This window comes from Dendropsophus ebraccatus, chromosome 11 (genome assembly GCF_027789765.1).
Source record: "Dendropsophus ebraccatus isolate aDenEbr1 chromosome 11, aDenEbr1.pat, whole genome shotgun sequence".
Lineage (NCBI taxonomy): Eukaryota > Metazoa > Chordata > Amphibia > Anura > Hylidae > Dendropsophus > Dendropsophus ebraccatus.
Window position 1 is genome coordinate 38,261,062 of NC_091464.1, and position 17,856 is coordinate 38,278,917.

Sequence of the window (17,856 nt, forward strand, 5' to 3'; positions counted from 1 at the left end):
ATAATATATATTGATGAGCAAAACTTATAAAATTCATACCAAAACTCAATTCTAAATTGTTCTAAGATTATTTTTAAAGCTGGAGTCGGAGTCTGTACATTTTTTCCGACTCTAGCCAAAACTAGTTCCGACTCAGACTCCACAGGACTGTGGAGGTAATCTCTCCATAGCTATAACCTCTTTCTCCCCGGAAAGAGTGCTGCTATACTGTGCCCACACCTGTCCTGCCCATTCCTTCATGCTCCCTGCAGTCTCTGTCCGCCCTTGTGTTTCCCATCCTCTCCATTACTGTACAGGAGCTTATATCATCACATATTCTGCTGTTTCTGAATGTTTGTTTCATTTGTTTTACATGTTATTCAGAATAATAAATCATTATTTTTGGGGTGTGGAACCAATTGTCTGCATTTCTATGATTTCTTATGGGAACATTTGCTTTGGTTTAAGAGTGGATTTGGATTACAAGCACAGTTCCGGAATGAATTATGCTCGTAATCCAAGGCACCACTGTACTTTTTAAATAACAGGTACTCTTTTAAACTACATAACTCCAAAAACAAAATCAACGTAAACCAACCATGGAAAAGAATATGCCTGACTTTTTCAGAGCTTTCTGGAATAAGGTCTGTATCGACAGGAAAACTTGAAACTCAACATCTGACATTTTCTTTCCCACCAATGTAGTTCCATCAGCTGACTTGGTTTGCAATATAAAGTTCTGTATCCAGAAGCCTCAACCTTCATTTGCAATTCTAAATGGTATCTCTACTTCTGAATAAGGTCTACTTTATTCAGTAATAATATTCATATATATCCAATCTTCAATAATATTCAATCTTTTACACTGACATGAAGTTGTGAAAGTTCCTCTCTCTGTGTTTTCTGATAAACGTTTCCATCTTTCTTTTGAAATAATGTGAAGAAACTTCTAATATTGCTGTTTCAGCTGCATTGGTTAGGGCAGAGAGGTATACCATGGTCAGCCTCTGTCAGTTTTCACAAACCACAAAAAGAAGCTGGCGTGATAACTTGACAAGTTAGGAAATATAGCTGACCGTAAGATGATGCAAGTTTACAAAAGACTGGAGAAGGATTCAAAGGACAAATAACAAAAAGAGACTCAATAAGACACTAAACTATGATAACCATTACATACTGGAAATCTCAATCCGTTTGTGGATTCTTTTGTGGCCTCCACAATGATATCCATCCAGAAATTCAGCCTTTCTTGTCTGGGAGAGTGCTCTGGGTTGAGTTTCTTGAATCTCTGAATGAGAAGCAAATTCTGCACGACTGATCTCAGATACCTAGGGTGTAAAGTAAATTATATTTACTCCAGTATAGTCCAAGTTAAATGCCTTCATTGAGATCTTCACAACCCATAGTAAATCTACTGGCTCATGTGGTACCTCCTCATGCTTATAATGTCATACAAAATTCCAGAAATGTTACAGTTTTGTGGAATATTTCATCATGTGGAGTATAATGTAGGCATGAAAAGATAGTACAACACAGCTCAGCTTTTATGTCTTAAAAAGCTCTGATAAAATACAGCTAAGCTATGATTGGTTGCCTTGTGTAAGACAGGTTGATAAATCTAGGCCATTCCTATGGTACATTGGAACTTAGGCGAAATTCCTGCAGCTGGTCCTGCGTTATGCCTCCCACCCCCCCCCCCCCCCCCCAAAAAAAAAAATAAAGAATAAAAAAAAAGACTGATCCCTGCAAAGGGGGCAAAAACTCTTTCAAAAGAAAAGGCTTTACTGTGCGAAAATCCAATGTTATTTTCTGCAAATAGGAAAAGAGATCACACTGTTATAACTATTATACAGGGTTATATGGGGTCCCAGTGACTTAGGATCCTATTCCACGGGATGATTATAGTTCAGATTAGCGTTAAATCGAAATTCGAATCTAAGCGATAATTGTTCGGTTGAATAGCGGTTAACGATTAACAACCGAACGAGAAAAAGAGGTATAACCAGTAGGGAGACTTCATAAAATGGGTCCAAATACTGGCTACAACAATGGTGGATGGTCTGAAAACTGGGAAAGACTTAAGGATAAAAATCTGTATAGTCTGGAGGAAAGAAGGGTAAGGGGGGCATGATCATAACCTTTAATTATAACTAAATAAGCTTCAAAAGGGGTTCAAGAAGCATTTTTATTTAACAACAAGAACAAAAAGACACTTTGTGGTTAGTTGTGGGAAAGGTCAAAAACAACACCAATAAATATTAATTTACAGAAAAAGTAGTAGATGCTTGGAACAAACTTTCAGCAGATGTGGTTGGTAAATCCACAGTAACTGAATGTAAACCTGCCTGGGATAAACACATATGTATCCTAAGATAATAAGAAGGGAAATACTAAAAGGGTAGACTAGATGGACCCAGTGGTCTTTTTCTGCTGACTGTTTCTCAAAAAACAGTTGTGTTGTTACAGCCATTGCAAAACTGGTGCCCACCACACACTGATTTCTTACCATACTGGAGGCTTTAGCTTGAAAAGGCGCTCGGCAGCCTGTACGGCTTTTCCAATGTCACTGGCCAGCATGCTGACAATGAAAAACTGACCCACATCCCAGTAATTGTTCATTTTTTCCAAGCTTCCTTTCCTTCCCAGCAGACTGTTCAGACGAACACCTTAAAAGAAGAGTCTCACCGATTAATAGTAATAAACACTTTAGCAGTCTCTGGGCAGACTGTTAACCTGAGTGACATTGGCAAAGATAATTTATACTATAGGCCCTATTACACACACAAAAATCTGTCAGATAATCTGAGACCAAAGCCAGGAATGGATTTGAAAAGAGGAGAAATCTCAGTCTTTCCTTTATGACCTGTTCTCTGCTAGTCCTAGCTTTGGCTTCAATGACCTGCCAGATAAATCTCTGTGTGTAATTGATCCCTAAGGCCCTAAAATAATGGCCATTACTTTACCCGCGAAAAGACAGCCAAGAAAAACGGACGTAATTTTAACCTAGTGGGCACATAGCCTAAAACTATCCACATACACTTTGACAATCTGCTTTTAGTCTCATTGTGCTTTTTTTTCTTGATGCAACTGCACCCTTGATACACACAAGATATACCATCACCCAGTGCTATATCCAGATCACAAACCTAGCATGAGGATATTGTATATAATCACAGAGTTGGATAGATCAAAGATACAGCTATTAACATAGTAGGGAAAAATTGATATAGGATAATTAACTACAATTCATGGAATTTATTCATCAAAACTCTTGAGACATGAGATATCTTGTGAAGAATGGTAAGAGGTAAGACAAAATCAATGAAGAAGAAATAGATGACTATGATGCATTTACTCCACATGAATGAGTCTTTGAAACAACAGCATTACGTTGGTGCACAATAGTCTCTGCAGTATGTGCTGTACCTGGAAACCTAAGACCATTGATTGGGGAGCACAACCTTCTACAAACAGTGCACTACTGTATATGTACCTCGTCCTTCAGCAACAAAAAATGATTAATATTTACCTATTTTCCGAAGTTCTATGGAGGTCTCAAACTGCTGCCCAGCAACAATAAGTAAAACAGCGAGATTAATTCCCGAATACAATGATGGCTGAAGATCAAAACCTTTCCGATACCTAATAGAAATAATGTTCTTATTCAGTAGTTTTATCTTAACATTGTTACTAACTGCAAAAAAGTATATACTGCACATACAAAAATACAATGCTGTATATGAGGACCTACCCATAATCCTCAAGTCCCCTACTGCTTATGAAGCTTACTGCCTGGAAGTTATTGTTATGTCTCATATAAGATAGATTTAAAGCAGAACGAGACTTTTAGCTCTTGTGCTGTGACTTGTAATTTAAAGTGTCACTGTCATAAAAATTTTTTTTGCAGAAATCAATAGTACAGGCGATTTTAAGAAACTTTATTAGCCGAAAAATGAATTTTTATCATGAAAAAGCAGTTTGAAGCTCTCCCCCCTGTCTTCATTGTTCTCCTATGGAGAGAGGGAAGTGAGACACCAAAACAGGACAGCAAAGAGTTAATTTACAACTACATGACCCACTTTCTCCTCTGACAGTAAGCACTGACCTCTCTGAGCTCTGATTACAGCTGTCACCCAGCTCTGTGCCTGTAATCCTTTGTTCTCCGCTCTTACTGCCACTCATGTCCCCCCTCCCCCCTCCCTCCTCCCCTCTCTATAGGGTTGTGTCTGATGCAACAAGTCACAATTTCCTGATATTTTGCAGTGAATGGAAAAGAGGAGGGGGGGACCTGGAAAAAGTCTTTTTAAATGCAGATAATGGCATATTTGCCTAATAAACCCAATTACAAAGTTTCTCAAAATCGCCTGAACTATTGATTTCTGCAAAAAAAAAAAAAAATTATATTATATAAATCCAACCCAATTGAAAACAGCGGTATCTCCTGGTGGGCGCACAGTCCTCCACCGGGTTGGCTAATCCCCAGCTCTTTATCCAAGCAAAGAAGTTTGAAGACAGCGTCCTTGCAATATCCAAAAGTTTATTTAGCCAAATGCATACACAGAATACACAACGTTTCGGCTCTATGACATACTGAGCCTTTCTCAAGTATAACATTACCCTATGTTAACCGGAGTTTTATACAAAAAGTGACCAATCACCATTGACGCATAATTAAAACCTCGACCTATCAAAAGGCCTCCTGGGCGGGCACAACGTTCACAGACCATGATGTTATCATTATATCCATAATAAACATTATTCAATTCACAATAACTTAGTCTCAAGTTCATCACTTATCATGTCATCTCCTGGTATCACACGATCCTCACCACCGACTTCAGGAACTCCATCATTCAGTCGACCACGCCGCACTTCCATCACCGCTTGTAAACATTGGGATATATCCAAAATGAAGACACACTTTCTATATAAATAGTATGCTCTCAATAGAGCTACTGAAATACCTGTAACCAACACAGTCTCAACAACATATAAACAATCCTCCAAAGAAAAAAAGAGACCCTTTGTGTACTAGTATAAACCAAAATAAACTAGATTCTTATGTAATAATCCATACCTTTATTATCTATAATCATATATAACAATGAAATCGCAGTAAAAATCAGAGAACCACACATGGAAGACAACAACCCAGGAAGAGCAGCTAAGGGTAACCTCATGATGCAGGCTGCATGATGCTGTAAAGTAGTGGATAAAGACTAACCTTCGCACAAGTCACCATGAAAAAATGAATAAATATCTAATCTTTCTAATAGATGAAATCATAAATGCAATGTATATACAGCTGTCTCTAATAAAGTGACTGGTGCTATGTAAATAAATAAAGCAAAGTGCAGAGCATACCCATCACAACGTATTACTGCTCGTCCTGGATGCCGCCAAACCCCGACGTACGTTTCGTCTCCTTCATCAGGGGGTGACGTCATTACAGCAGGACGCATCTTATATACTAGATCACCATCAACATGTGACAGAACAAGCACCTGTGGTTAATAATCGGCGTCATGCCGCGTGCGGTCCGGGATCGTCCCTCCGGATGTGACGTCACCAGATGCGCGCGCCGGGGGGAAGGCCGGCCACGGCAAACAACGTCACCGTGGCCCGCCCTCCCCACGACAGCGCCTCCAGTAGAGACGCCCACCCCGAGGGAACAGTCCTTTTCAACACGCCGCATGCGCACTACCACTGGTATGATCAATGAGACTGGACAAAGAACAGATAATAGTGAGATGGGTATAACGCAACAATAGCGCAGATAGAGGGATCAATCCAAATCGGAATCTCCTAAAAAGCTTTAACATGATAATCAATAGTATAAATATCTAAGATATAACGTGAATACAGTGAGATAATTATTATATATGCAATGTTATATATAAAGTGCATGTGTTATATATATAGCACTTTAGCACTTTTTCATTAATATATTGTATAACACATGCACTTTATATATAACATTGCATATATAATAATTATCTCACTGTATTCACGTTATATCTTAGATATTTATACTATTGATTATCATGTTAAAGCTTTTTAGGAGATTCCGATTTGGATTGATCCCTCTATCTGCGCTATTGTTGCGTTATACCCATCTCAGTATTATCTGTTCTTTGTCCAGTCTCATTGATCATACCAGTGGTAGTGCGCATGCGGCGTGTTGAAAAGGACTGTTCCCTCGGGGTGGGCGTCTCTACTGGAGGCGCTGTCGTGGGGAGGGCGGGCCACGGTGACGTTGTTTGCCGTGGCCGGCCTTCCCCCCGGCGCGCGCATCTGGTGACGTCACATCCGGAGGGACGATCCCGGACCGCACGCGGCATGACGCCGATTATTAACCACAGGTGCTTGTTCTGTCACATGTTGATGGTGATCTAGTATATAAGATGCGTCCTGCTGTAATGACGTCACCCCCTGATGAAGGAGACGAAACGTACGTCGGGGTTTGGCGGCATCCAGGACGAGCAGTAATACGTTGTGATGGGTATGCTCTGCACTTTGCTTTATTTATTTACATAGCACCAGTCACTTTATTAGAGACAGCTGTATATACATTGCATTTATGATTTCATCTATTAGAAAGATTAGATATTTATTCATTTTTTCATGGTGACTTGTGCGAAGGTTAGTCTTTATCCACTACTTTACAGCATCATGCAGCCTGCATCATGAGGTTACCCTTAGCTGCTCTTCCTGGGTTGTTGTCTTCCATGTGTGGTTCTCTGATTTTTACTGCGATTTCATTGTTATATATGATTATAGATAATAAAGGTATGGATTATTACATAAGAATCTAGTTTATTTTGGTTTATACTAGTACACAAAGGGTCTCTTTTTTTCTTTGGAGGATTGTTTGTAAACATTGGGAGTACGGTTGCGCACACCGACGATCTCCATTGGTGTTGATGTTTCCATAGTAACAGATGCTTCATCTCCTATTGGTTCACTATGTATGATGCAGAGTTCATTCCACTTGTATATGTTTTCACCGCCTTCCGAGCTTGTTATTGACAGGTGCGATCAGTCCTGCTGCTGTCAAGCAATTACCATGCCGGATCCCCAGCTATTCCGGTCTGTTCACACCCAAGTTCATTTAGCTCGCGGTTTTCCATACCCTTCTTTAGATGTTGCACAAGGGAATTTATCCATGCCACATTTATAATGATGGAATAATCCCGCTGCCATTTTCCTCTATTATATTATCCAAATCAGTCTTGGGAATGAGGGATAAATTAGCGCACCGTACAGACTACTGTTTGAAGTTTATCCGGTGATATGTCTTGAACTCTAAATGGATATAGAGGAAAATGGCAGCGGGATTATTCCATCATTATAAATGTGGCATGGATAAATTCCCTTGTGCAACATCTAAAGAAGGGTATGGAAAACCGCGAGCTAAATGAACTTGGGTGTGAACAGACCGGAATAGCTGGGGATCCGGCACGGTAATTGCTTGACAGCAGCAGGACTGATCGCACCTGTCAATAACAAGCTCGGAAGGCGGTGAAAACATATACAAGTGGAATGAACTCTGCATCATACATAGTGAACCAATAGGAGATGAAGCATCTGTTACTATGGAAACATCAACACCAATGGAGATCGTCGGTGTGCGCAACCGTACTCCCAATGTTTACAAGCGGTGATGGAAGTGCGGCGTGGTCGACTGAATGATGGAGTTCCTGAAGTCGGTGGTGAGGATCGTGTGATACCAGGAGATGACATGATAAGTGATGAACTTGAGACTAAGTTATTGTGAATTGAATAATGTTTATTATGGATATAATGATAACATCATGGTCTGTGAACGTTGTGCCTGCCCAGGAGGCCTTTTGATAGGTCGAGGTTTTAATTATGCGTCAATGGTGATTGGTCACTTTTTGTATAAAACTCCGGTTAACATAGGGTAATGTTATACTTGAGAAAGGCTCAGTATGTCATAGAGCCGAAACGTTGTGTATTCTGTGTATGCATTTGGCTAAATAAACTTTTGGATATTGCAAGGACGCTGTCTTCAAACTTCTTTGCATATATATATATATATATATATATATATATATATATATATGCATGCATGCCAGTGACTCTTTAAACAATTTCTTATCTTTATCATTAAGGGTAGGTTCACACTATGGAACCCGAGCAGAGAATTCCCGCCGGATTCCGTAGCTTGTACCCGTTCACAGCCGCGCGCCTTTCCGCCGGCTCCATAGACACCATTCTATGGGCGGCCCGATTCCGCTATCCGCTGAAAGAATTAACGTATCAATTCTTTCGGTAGAATGCGGAATCCGCCCGTACATAGAACAGTGTCTATGGCACGGGCGAAGAGACGTGCGGCCGTGAGCGGGTACAAGCTACGGAATACGTTGGAAATTCTCCACTTGGGTTCCATAGTGTGAACCTACCCTTAGCCCTTAGACATGAAAACATTTATATGTATTTAGGACTATAACTAACCCATTTAGTCCTGTGGTTCTGGATATGTTTTATTTACTGTTATATAAAATACATTCCTATATATCCATCTTACCATTCAATAGCACTGTCCCTGCTCTTAGTGTCCTTACAGTCAGAATCCAGAAACATGTCTTTATATATGCGTCCACACAAGCAGAACATATCGGGCGCTGGGTGATCGCAGGCCTGCAGCACTTGAAGCATCACATGTAAGGCTTTCTCTCGGTCGCCGGCATTATTCCTTCTATAATGTGAAGACGTGTTATGATATAGTAAATTCATTTATCGCTGGGGCTACATAATGACTTTCACAACCCCCCAAAAGTAATGAGTAGTTACACAAGTCACAGTGCATAATGGGAAAAAAAACAAACACTGGAAATGTAATACTGACTTTGTCCTTTGATCATTCACTATTTGCCTTCATTCACTATGTGTTCTTGCTACTGGTGGATGGATGGATGGATGGATTGAATGGTTACATCCACCTTGATTCTTTACAACTGACATACATGTCTAGATAGATCCGAGCTCTCTCTTGAGATGAGCTCTGCACCATTCTAAGTTGGACATGATCAGGACACCCTTTTAGCTTTTAGATGTAGGCAATAGATGTTTTCACTGTCAGACAGTGCACAGATTTCTGGAAAATGGTGAATAAAAAATACATACAAAACAGTGAGCCAAGAATGCTTTATGCATTCCTGGCTTACTGTTAGTGGATTCCCTTTGCACTCTATGCCCAAACCAGGTTATCTGTGCACCCCACTAAAATAAATGAAATTTTTGCCAAAGTATCATTTTGGTATCAGGAAATTGCGATACTGCACTAAAGCCCCTATACCATGGGCCAACTGTGAGGAGCAAATGAGCGCTCCTCTTTTCCCACTCGCTGCCACCGCCAATACACACGGCTGCAGCAAACGGGTGCGGGAGGGGCCGCGGGGAGCTGCAGCGGCTGCCCGGGTGATCGTTAGATCGTCCGGGCAGCCCATAGGGGATAGTGGCGGTCTGCTGCCGGCGCCCCATGGAATAGAAGCTGCTATCCCAGTCGTTTGTTTTTCAACATGTTTGAAACACAAACGACTGCAACGATCAGCAGACATGAACGATGTCGGCTGATCGTTGCCTTCTTTTCCATAGGACGATTATCGTCCGAAGACGGACGATAATCGTTCCGTGGAATAGGGCCTTTAGGGTGCCTTCACACCTACCGGATCCGCTATCCGCTATGTGCTATCATAGGGATGAATGGCACTGGATCCACAGCCGATTTCGCTGTGAATCCGCAGCGTGAAATCTGCTGCGGATCTGGTAGGTGTGAAGGCATACCTAAACTGTATACAACACATGTCTATGCTCCAGGGCTCCTCTTGCGGTCTACTTCTTCCCGCGGTCCCGTGCGCTGCAGCTTTAGAGCAGTCTGTCTCAGCTGACATGCCGCAAATTACTGCCCGCAGCGGTCCCAGCCAGTGACAGGCTGAGCGGCACTGAAGCTGTAATAGGGAACGATAAATATCAGTATGAAAGTCAAGTTATGGTATTGTGTGATCTCTGCAATGAAAGCACTTAAGTTTCATAAACCAAAAGGTCTTAAATAGCTGGAGGCTATTCAGGCATCCCCTTTCCATTTGGGAATTGTGACGTTTGTTTTGCAACCCAGTTTGCTAACTGGGAACTACACTGTCAACTGGGCAGTTAACACTTCTCAACAAGGTACAGTCTCAGGGTCTCACCTGTAGTAACCACAATCTAGACCAGTGCCTCTCAATTCCAGTCCTCAGGCCTCACCAACAGGTCATGTTTTGAGGATTTCCTTAGTATTGCACAGTTGATATAATTATACTCAGTGCATCAGGTATTATCACAGGTGTCCTTTGTATGGGAAATCCTCAAAACATGACCTATTGGTGAGGCCTGAGGACTGGAATTGAGAAACACTGATCTAGACCACCCTCTTATGGACATTGTTGCAGTCTTTAGAGTGACAAGAAGATCACCACTGCTCTTATGGTATGTCCACACTACGGAATCCAGGCGGATCACCCACTGTGGATTCCGCAGCTCGCCCCTCTCGCGGTCACTCGCATCTCCGCTGGTCCCATGGGCTTCATTCTATGGTTTGGCAGTTTCCGCTGTCCACCCGAAGAATGAGCGGGTTCATTCTTCGGGTGGAAGGTGGAATCTGCCAAACCATAGAATGGAGCGTATGGGACCAGCGGAGATGCACGCGGTCGCGAGAGGGGGCAAGCTGAGGAATCCGCAGTGGGTGATCCCCCTGGATTCCTCAGTGTGGCCATACCCTACTGGAGGTTAACAGATGAGGCCACGGCCACAAAGTTAGGTCTTCTTAATATGGTGAATATAGTCAAATTGTTTCCAAAACAAAGATTTTATTTTAGTGAGAAAAAAAGTCCTGAAAGGTGTTTCTTGTAAAATACATCTGAAAGATGGCCATATGGCTGACTTGACTTAACTACATGCCACAAAGACATTCTGCTTTTATTATAAATAAAAGCTTTGTTATAAAGAGCAAATAAGTGATTCACATAAAAGGATGTAAAGGATAAAAAGCTTTCCAAGCTGGGAAATATACAATATATGTGCACCTAATGCACTGCGCTTCCTAGTTTTAAACTTGGAAACATCATAGAGAAGAATAGACTCGGCATCATTATCTGGTGGGTTGTAAACCATAACCCCGTGTCTGCATTTACAACCAGATAAAGCAAGTATTTGCCTCGCAGTTTGCATTAATTAAAACTTCCTCTGGCCAGACCTATGAAAAGGTCACTGTACACGGAATAGAAGAAAAAGTGTTTGTACGTGAAAAGCAAACACATCTCCTAAGCTTAAAAGCCACTTGAAGGCGTGCTGGTAATCACCACAGGATTTGGAAAGTTTACTGATCAGTTTTCAGTACGGATTATGATTTTTTGATCCCCCTGGTATCCAGGAATAGGCTAATGTACAGTATAAGAAATGTGATTGTTTGTTCTGTAAGCACTGCTAGTTATAGCCAGCTGCTTCCAGTAAGGCTCCTATTACACATGCCGACAACTCAGGAGGATGGCATTATGTCAAGTGACTTACGCAATCCTAGCTGCCTCGAGTCAAAGCAATTGTAAATTATCTGACAGACAACGGGAATCATGAATGGAAAAGCCTGAGCAGCAGAATATAGTAAACGCTCATATTCATAGTATTTTAGTTATTGAGGGTTTATGACTCGGTATAGTTTTATGATTGATAAATAAACTAAATGTCAGGATGGTATCTTTGCAGAGCATTATGCGCCCCTCGGCTCGTGCTGTGAATTTCTCTTATTCTGTTCCTGTGTTTTGTTTTGCAAGGTCTGAATGTCTGGTTTATCTGCTCACTTGGTTTGGTGGACACACCTGACTTCACCTGCTGAGTTCTGTCTGGCCATGTCATGGTTAATCTTTGTTTTGGTTCTGCTGTGACTGACAGGTTTTCCTGCCAGTGGATGTGTTTGTTCTCAGGTGTCTGTGCTTGGAGTTCAGGGGGATGGTCCAATTACGTTTATTGTGCTTGTTTGTATGTCTTGTTCTGTGTGCACCTATTCTAGTGGATGTCCGCGGCTGCTAGGGCAGTTTGAGGCAAGTAGGTAAGGACAGTTGGTGGGTTCAGTGTCAGGGCTCACTGTCTTGTCTTGTCCCTGCCGTCCGGTTTCTGACAGTAAACAGGTAAACCAGACACCAGAGGTGGAATCATATACATATAAGGGGCAATGCCACCCAAACACAGGGGAAGGAGCAGAGAAGTCAGAGAAAGCAAAGGTCAGGTAATGTCACAGTCAGACATACTACATGCAAGTATTATAAGTTGGTTGGCAAGTATTGTATGTTCCGCCATCCCCCATTGGTACCCACAGCTTCTTTCCAGTGGGCCTGGGAGGTGGAATAGTTGCTTACCAAAGTCGAGGAGTAGAGATAAGCACAATTGTTGGATGAGGAAGTATGATGTAGCCCTAAGGAGTCTGGGAAAACATGGATACAGCCTATGTCCTGTGTGTGTATCCATGTTTTCCTGAACTCCCTAGGGCTGCATCAAGCTTCTTCAGTCACCCATATTCAAATGCCAAACGATCGGCCTTGCACACGCTCAAGATGTGCTCATCTCTACCTAGGTGTAAACTGTTGAACTGCAAGCAAAAAATGAAGACCCCCTTCCCCTTCTTATTTTTCTTGTGGTGCTAGTTATTATCAATAGGAGGACTAGTCATGTATTGTTCCCAAATGGGAAGCATTTGCAAATTAAACTATTTAGGTAAGATGAGGGACAATAGGCGAGGGACACAGCAGGTTATATAGAAGCATGGTGCTTTTCTTAAGAGATGGGTTTTCACATTGCTTTTGAAGGTCCTGATTGATGGTGGGTGATTTGTTGAGGTAACATGAGAGCGTTGTATGACCTGTGAAGAGGTCAGGGTGCGAGAAGGGGGGAGCTGTGACCATAACCTATTGTCAGGCCGACTGGGGCCCAATCATAGCTGTAATCAAGCGCCAATCTGCTAGATTGGCACTCCTTTACTGGGCCTATTACACTGCCCGATAATCGTTTAACAAGGGCTGCACGGACATTGTTAGCGATGTCCTCGTAACCCTGGCTTAAACTGTACACATGACCTGTCCATGCTCCAGGGCTACTCTTGGGGTTTTCTTCTTCCCGGGTCCCACGCGCTGCAGCTTCAGAGCGGCCTGTCTCACCTATTACACAAGGAGGATTGAGGATATTACTCTGACCGGCTGCTATGGGAAACAAACAGAATCTTATTATAAGATAGATCGATAAATATTCCCCATACATTAACCAGAAGGTGATTTTGTAATGACGCTTTCCCTTTATTAGCGGCTGTCTGCTGTCAGTATCATCTCTGTCAGCAGGATACGATGCCTGTCTGGGGTTACGATGCCTAACAAGCACCTGCTCAGCACCAAACTTTTAGCGATTCTACACTTATTTTTAAGGTTTTAGTTATCTTATGTTACAGGATGAGAGACTAGAGAAGAGCCCTGTCCATGCTTTTAACACGCAACTCGAATTAACCCAAATGAATTTTCAATCTGACGCTTCTTATACCAATTCCTTAGAGATATCGTCCAGCTGTGCGGCAACCACAGATCTCCACACTTTGTCTCTTCTTCCTTGCAATTGTACGTATATCCAATTAGGATAGATTCGGGTTGATTAGGACATGTTAGCAGCATCATGCACAACCTCCCTGCCTTGCCTAGCAGCCACATATTGAAGTTATTACTTACTGCAGGTCTTATATTAAAGGAAATGGCTGCGATGACACAACCCTTTAATATTATCAATATTAGTTTATCTGCATGTATGTAAAAGGCTAGCACAATTATAATGTACATGACATGATACAGTATACTATTCTGTCTACATGTAGTGTCAGAACCAGTGGACCAGTCCGAGCTGGAAAAGCTACTAAGATTAACCCAAGTAACATGTCCCAGACTGCCTACATCCCAGCGTCTTACGGTCTAGTTTATTGCAGAGCTAGACTCCTGCTTATAATAAACCCCTTCAGGTCTGACAGAACAGTGCATATATTATATCCAGCATACAGTCCTTTAAATGTTATATAAACCTTGACTCATTTACACTGTATACCATGCACTGTTGTGTATACACTGTACATAGATGGATCTGTATTTTCACTGAAATACTTAGTTCTAGAGAGGTCTGGTCCACATTACGTCTGGAACCACTGAGTTATGCTGATGTCTACCTAATACTTTCCTATTAAAGCATATGGAGAGCCTTTTCCTACTGGGGCAACCATTGTAAAGGGAATCTGTTTATGCTGCTCAAACCAAGAACCATCAGGTTGGTCCCTGGTGGCTTCTGTCCATACAGTATGGGGACTGGTGGTGTGAGGTGAAGCTGCTGGGACCATCCTGATGACTCTTCGTTCAGGCAGTATGAGGATATGTTCCCACAACTTTTTTTAGTGGGAAAAAAAAACAAAACTGTTTTTTATCAATGGCAGGTGATGATGATGATGATGATGATGATGATGATGATGATGATTAATAACAGACACCATTATCAAAAAACTTCAAATTTTTTTACCTAAAAAAGATGTTGTGCAAACACAGGTTCCATGTGAGTGGAACGAGATCTGGGATGGCCACTCTACAGGATCTATGTTCAATCCAGGAAACTTTAAAGGCTTAGGGTACTATTACATGGGCCGATGGGGGCCCAATAATAACTGTAAATCTAGCAGATCGGCGCTCTTTTACTTGGCCTCTTACACGGCCCGATAATCGTTTAACAAGGGCTGCATGGACATTGTTACCGATGTCCTAGCAGCCCTTGCTTAAACTGCATACCTATCCATGGTCCAGGGCTCCTCTTGCGGTCCGCTTCCCCCGGGTCCCGCGCGTTGCAGCTTCAGAGCGGCCTATCTTAGCTGACAGGCCGTTCAGCCAATCACTGGCCACGGCAGCCCTGGCCAGTGATTTATTGAGCAGCCTGTCAGCTAAGACAATCGAGTAACACAAAGTTCAGTTCGGCACACTAGATATCTTGCCGGTGGTGCACGTAGATAGGAGCCAGTCCCATATATCGCATGAAATCAATTTCTCTGCACTCACGAATATGCTGAATTCGTATTTATTGCATCTTCAAAGATTAAATCAAATAAGTACAGGACGCTTTTCGGCGTATTGCCTTTATCATCTGACAGTTGATAAAGGAAATACGCTGAAACGCATCCTGTACTTATTTGATTTCATTTTTGAAGATGCAATAAATACGAATTCAGCATATTGGTGAGTGGCGAGAAATTGATTTCATGTCAGCTAAGACAGGCCACTCTGAAGTTGCAGCGAACAGGACCTGGGGAGAAGCAGAGCGCAGGAGGAGACTTGGACCATGGATAGGTAATGTATGCACTTTGCATATTGTCATCCGCCGGCCGCGCATCGCTATTACGCGTAGCTATGCGTAGTCGGTGCCCAACAATTATAGGGCCAAACCTATATCAACGATTAGCCGATGATAGTTGCCATTGGCTGATCGTTGTTTTCATTACATGGAACGATAATTAGCCAGATTGGGTCGATTTGGCCAATTATCGATCCGTGTAATAGGGCCCTTACCAGGAAACTTACCATTCCCTATGTATAGAGACTTTCTCAAATCTTCCTTTAAATCCTCAAAAAATAAAGACAAATCAATCATGAGATCCTTTGTTGGGAGCTATTCCATTAGGGCTCTATTCACACTACCATCATGGGTTTTGCACATAGAAAAGTAATGACCCATTTTGAGATTTTAGACAACTAATTTTGCCCTAGTGTGTCAGGGCTCCAGTATTTGAGTGCAAGAATAGCATAACTTAACACATAAATAATTAAAGGGAAACTTTAATCAGCATCTAACCTGTTGATATGTTCCCATAGTGCATGGGGCGCTGAGGATGAAAGTAAGTTTCTTACCTTCCTCCTCTGCACCATTTCGCTACTATTAGAATTTAATCTTAATGCTAATTAGGTATTTTGATTCACTGGGGACCGAACTACCACCTCCAGTGCACCGATCCTCCCCGAGTGTGCACCTCGAATGATAAGAATCCAATGGTTAAGGTTTTGTAACATACTGTTCATTGCGTTTTGCAACGTAAATGTAAACAAAGTCACCATATTATACAATACAATACTTATTATATTTTACTGACTTCAGTCTACTTTTTAGGCAAATACCTTCTATAAACAGTAGTACTAACAGTCTTGTCTTTCTACCTTGTTCTGGCAGCAGGAGACACTAACGTAAGACCGGTGGCAACAGAATGTTCCCATATTTTATTTATTAACAGGATTAATGGCTTGGCTTAGGGCACAATGTTTATTTCTCTAAGTAGAGTTCTTTGGTTTAATTATTAGTACCGGGTCATGAATTAGGCTAAAGAAAATTCTGTCTATGCAAAAGAGTTTTTAATAGTCTTGGAGGACTTATCGCTCCAGGCTGGTTTACTGTGCTGGAGGCGGTGGTATAGGGATAGAACGCACTTATGGGTGGCTTACTGCCATAGCAAGGACACAATGTGAAACCGTCTAAAGACCCTCTTATCATTATACATTAGCCCAATAAAAATAAGCCTATGGATTATACATTCTTCTACTTATAAATTAAGAACTAAAGCCAATGTGAAATCTCAGACTTCATATGTTTGTGTCCTCTGACTGTGTAGTGTATAAACTTTGAGGTGGAACTTATCAAGACCGGCGTACCTGTATACTGGTCTTACATAAATCCCCACCCCCATGCCCAACGCCCGAATTACTAAGGAGGTGCATGCCTCTCAGTAAATACGACAGCTGGCACACAACAGGCTCAAAGAACTAGGCCTGCTCCAGAGCAGACGTAGACCTCTTCAATAAATATGTGTACATGAAAGCTGAAAATAATACATTACGTAACCCAACTGGGAATAAATGGGGAAGATTTATCAAACATAGTGAAAAGTAAAACTGGCTCAATTGCCCCTAGTAACCAATCAGATTCCACCTTTCATTTTCCAAAGAGTCTGTAAGGAATGAAAGGTGGAATCTGATTGGTTGCTAGGGGCAACTGAGCCAGTTTTACTTTACACCATGTTTAATAAATCTCCCCCAATGTCTTTACGATCATCATGGTACTTTATAGGGGGTTTAACAATGATCAATCAAAAGTAATGGCTGAATCTTTTCTGGGTTCTCTTCGACTCCCAAAAATAGCAATTTTTTTTCTTCATATATAACCGCTCTATAGTGTTTTACTAGAAAACATCATGTGTGCTCTAATAATGGGCAGTATTGAATTTCCCTTTGATCTGCTGTAGATAATACGTCTTGAGGCGGTCAGGCAGGTGTTGGGATGATACCTTTGTTTTCCTGTACACAAGCAGCTGCCTGATGCTTTTTATAGATTTGTAAGAGCTTTACCATATCACACCTATCACGCTGACATGTTATTGAAATTTCCTGCTCTACATGAGGTCTATTGGAGCATACCACATGTAGCTCACAGAGCACTGCACCCTTATTACATGGCAAGAACATGAGGTCCAATGAGGTCCATTGGAGCATACCACATGTAGCTCACAGAGCACTGCACCCTTATTACATGGCAAGAACATGAGGTTGATCGGAGCATACCACATGTAGCTCACAGGCAGGGGCGGATTAACTTTACCATATGCCCCAGGCTGTTCACCAAGCTTGCCCCCCCCCAACCCCCTGTAACTATGGCGGCACTAGCTTTAGGGCCCTATTTCACCGGGCGATTATCGTTCACATAATCGTTAACGATTAACAATCTTAAACGACCGCTATTGCGAAAGACCGGGCGATTATCGTTCGCATAATCGTT

At 41.9% G+C, this 17,856-nt stretch overlaps 1 protein-coding gene across 2 annotated transcripts in view; it reads right to left on the bottom strand.

The window, feature by feature from the left end:
• Positions 1–17,856, bottom strand: part of MAP3K15 (mitogen-activated protein kinase kinase kinase 15) — a 191,669-nt gene that overhangs the window by 53,236 nt on the left and 120,577 nt on the right. For both annotated transcript variants that reach the window (XM_069944508.1, XM_069944509.1), the window contains 4 exons: positions 8,531–8,701; positions 3,509–3,621; positions 2,486–2,645; positions 1,157–1,307 (listed from right to left, as the gene is read on the bottom strand). In XM_069944508.1, coding sequence (XP_069800609.1) covers positions 1,157–1,307; positions 2,486–2,645; positions 3,509–3,621; positions 8,531–8,701 — 595 coding nt within the window. The remainder of the gene's footprint in view (positions 1–1,156; positions 1,308–2,485; positions 2,646–3,508; positions 3,622–8,530; positions 8,702–17,856) is intronic.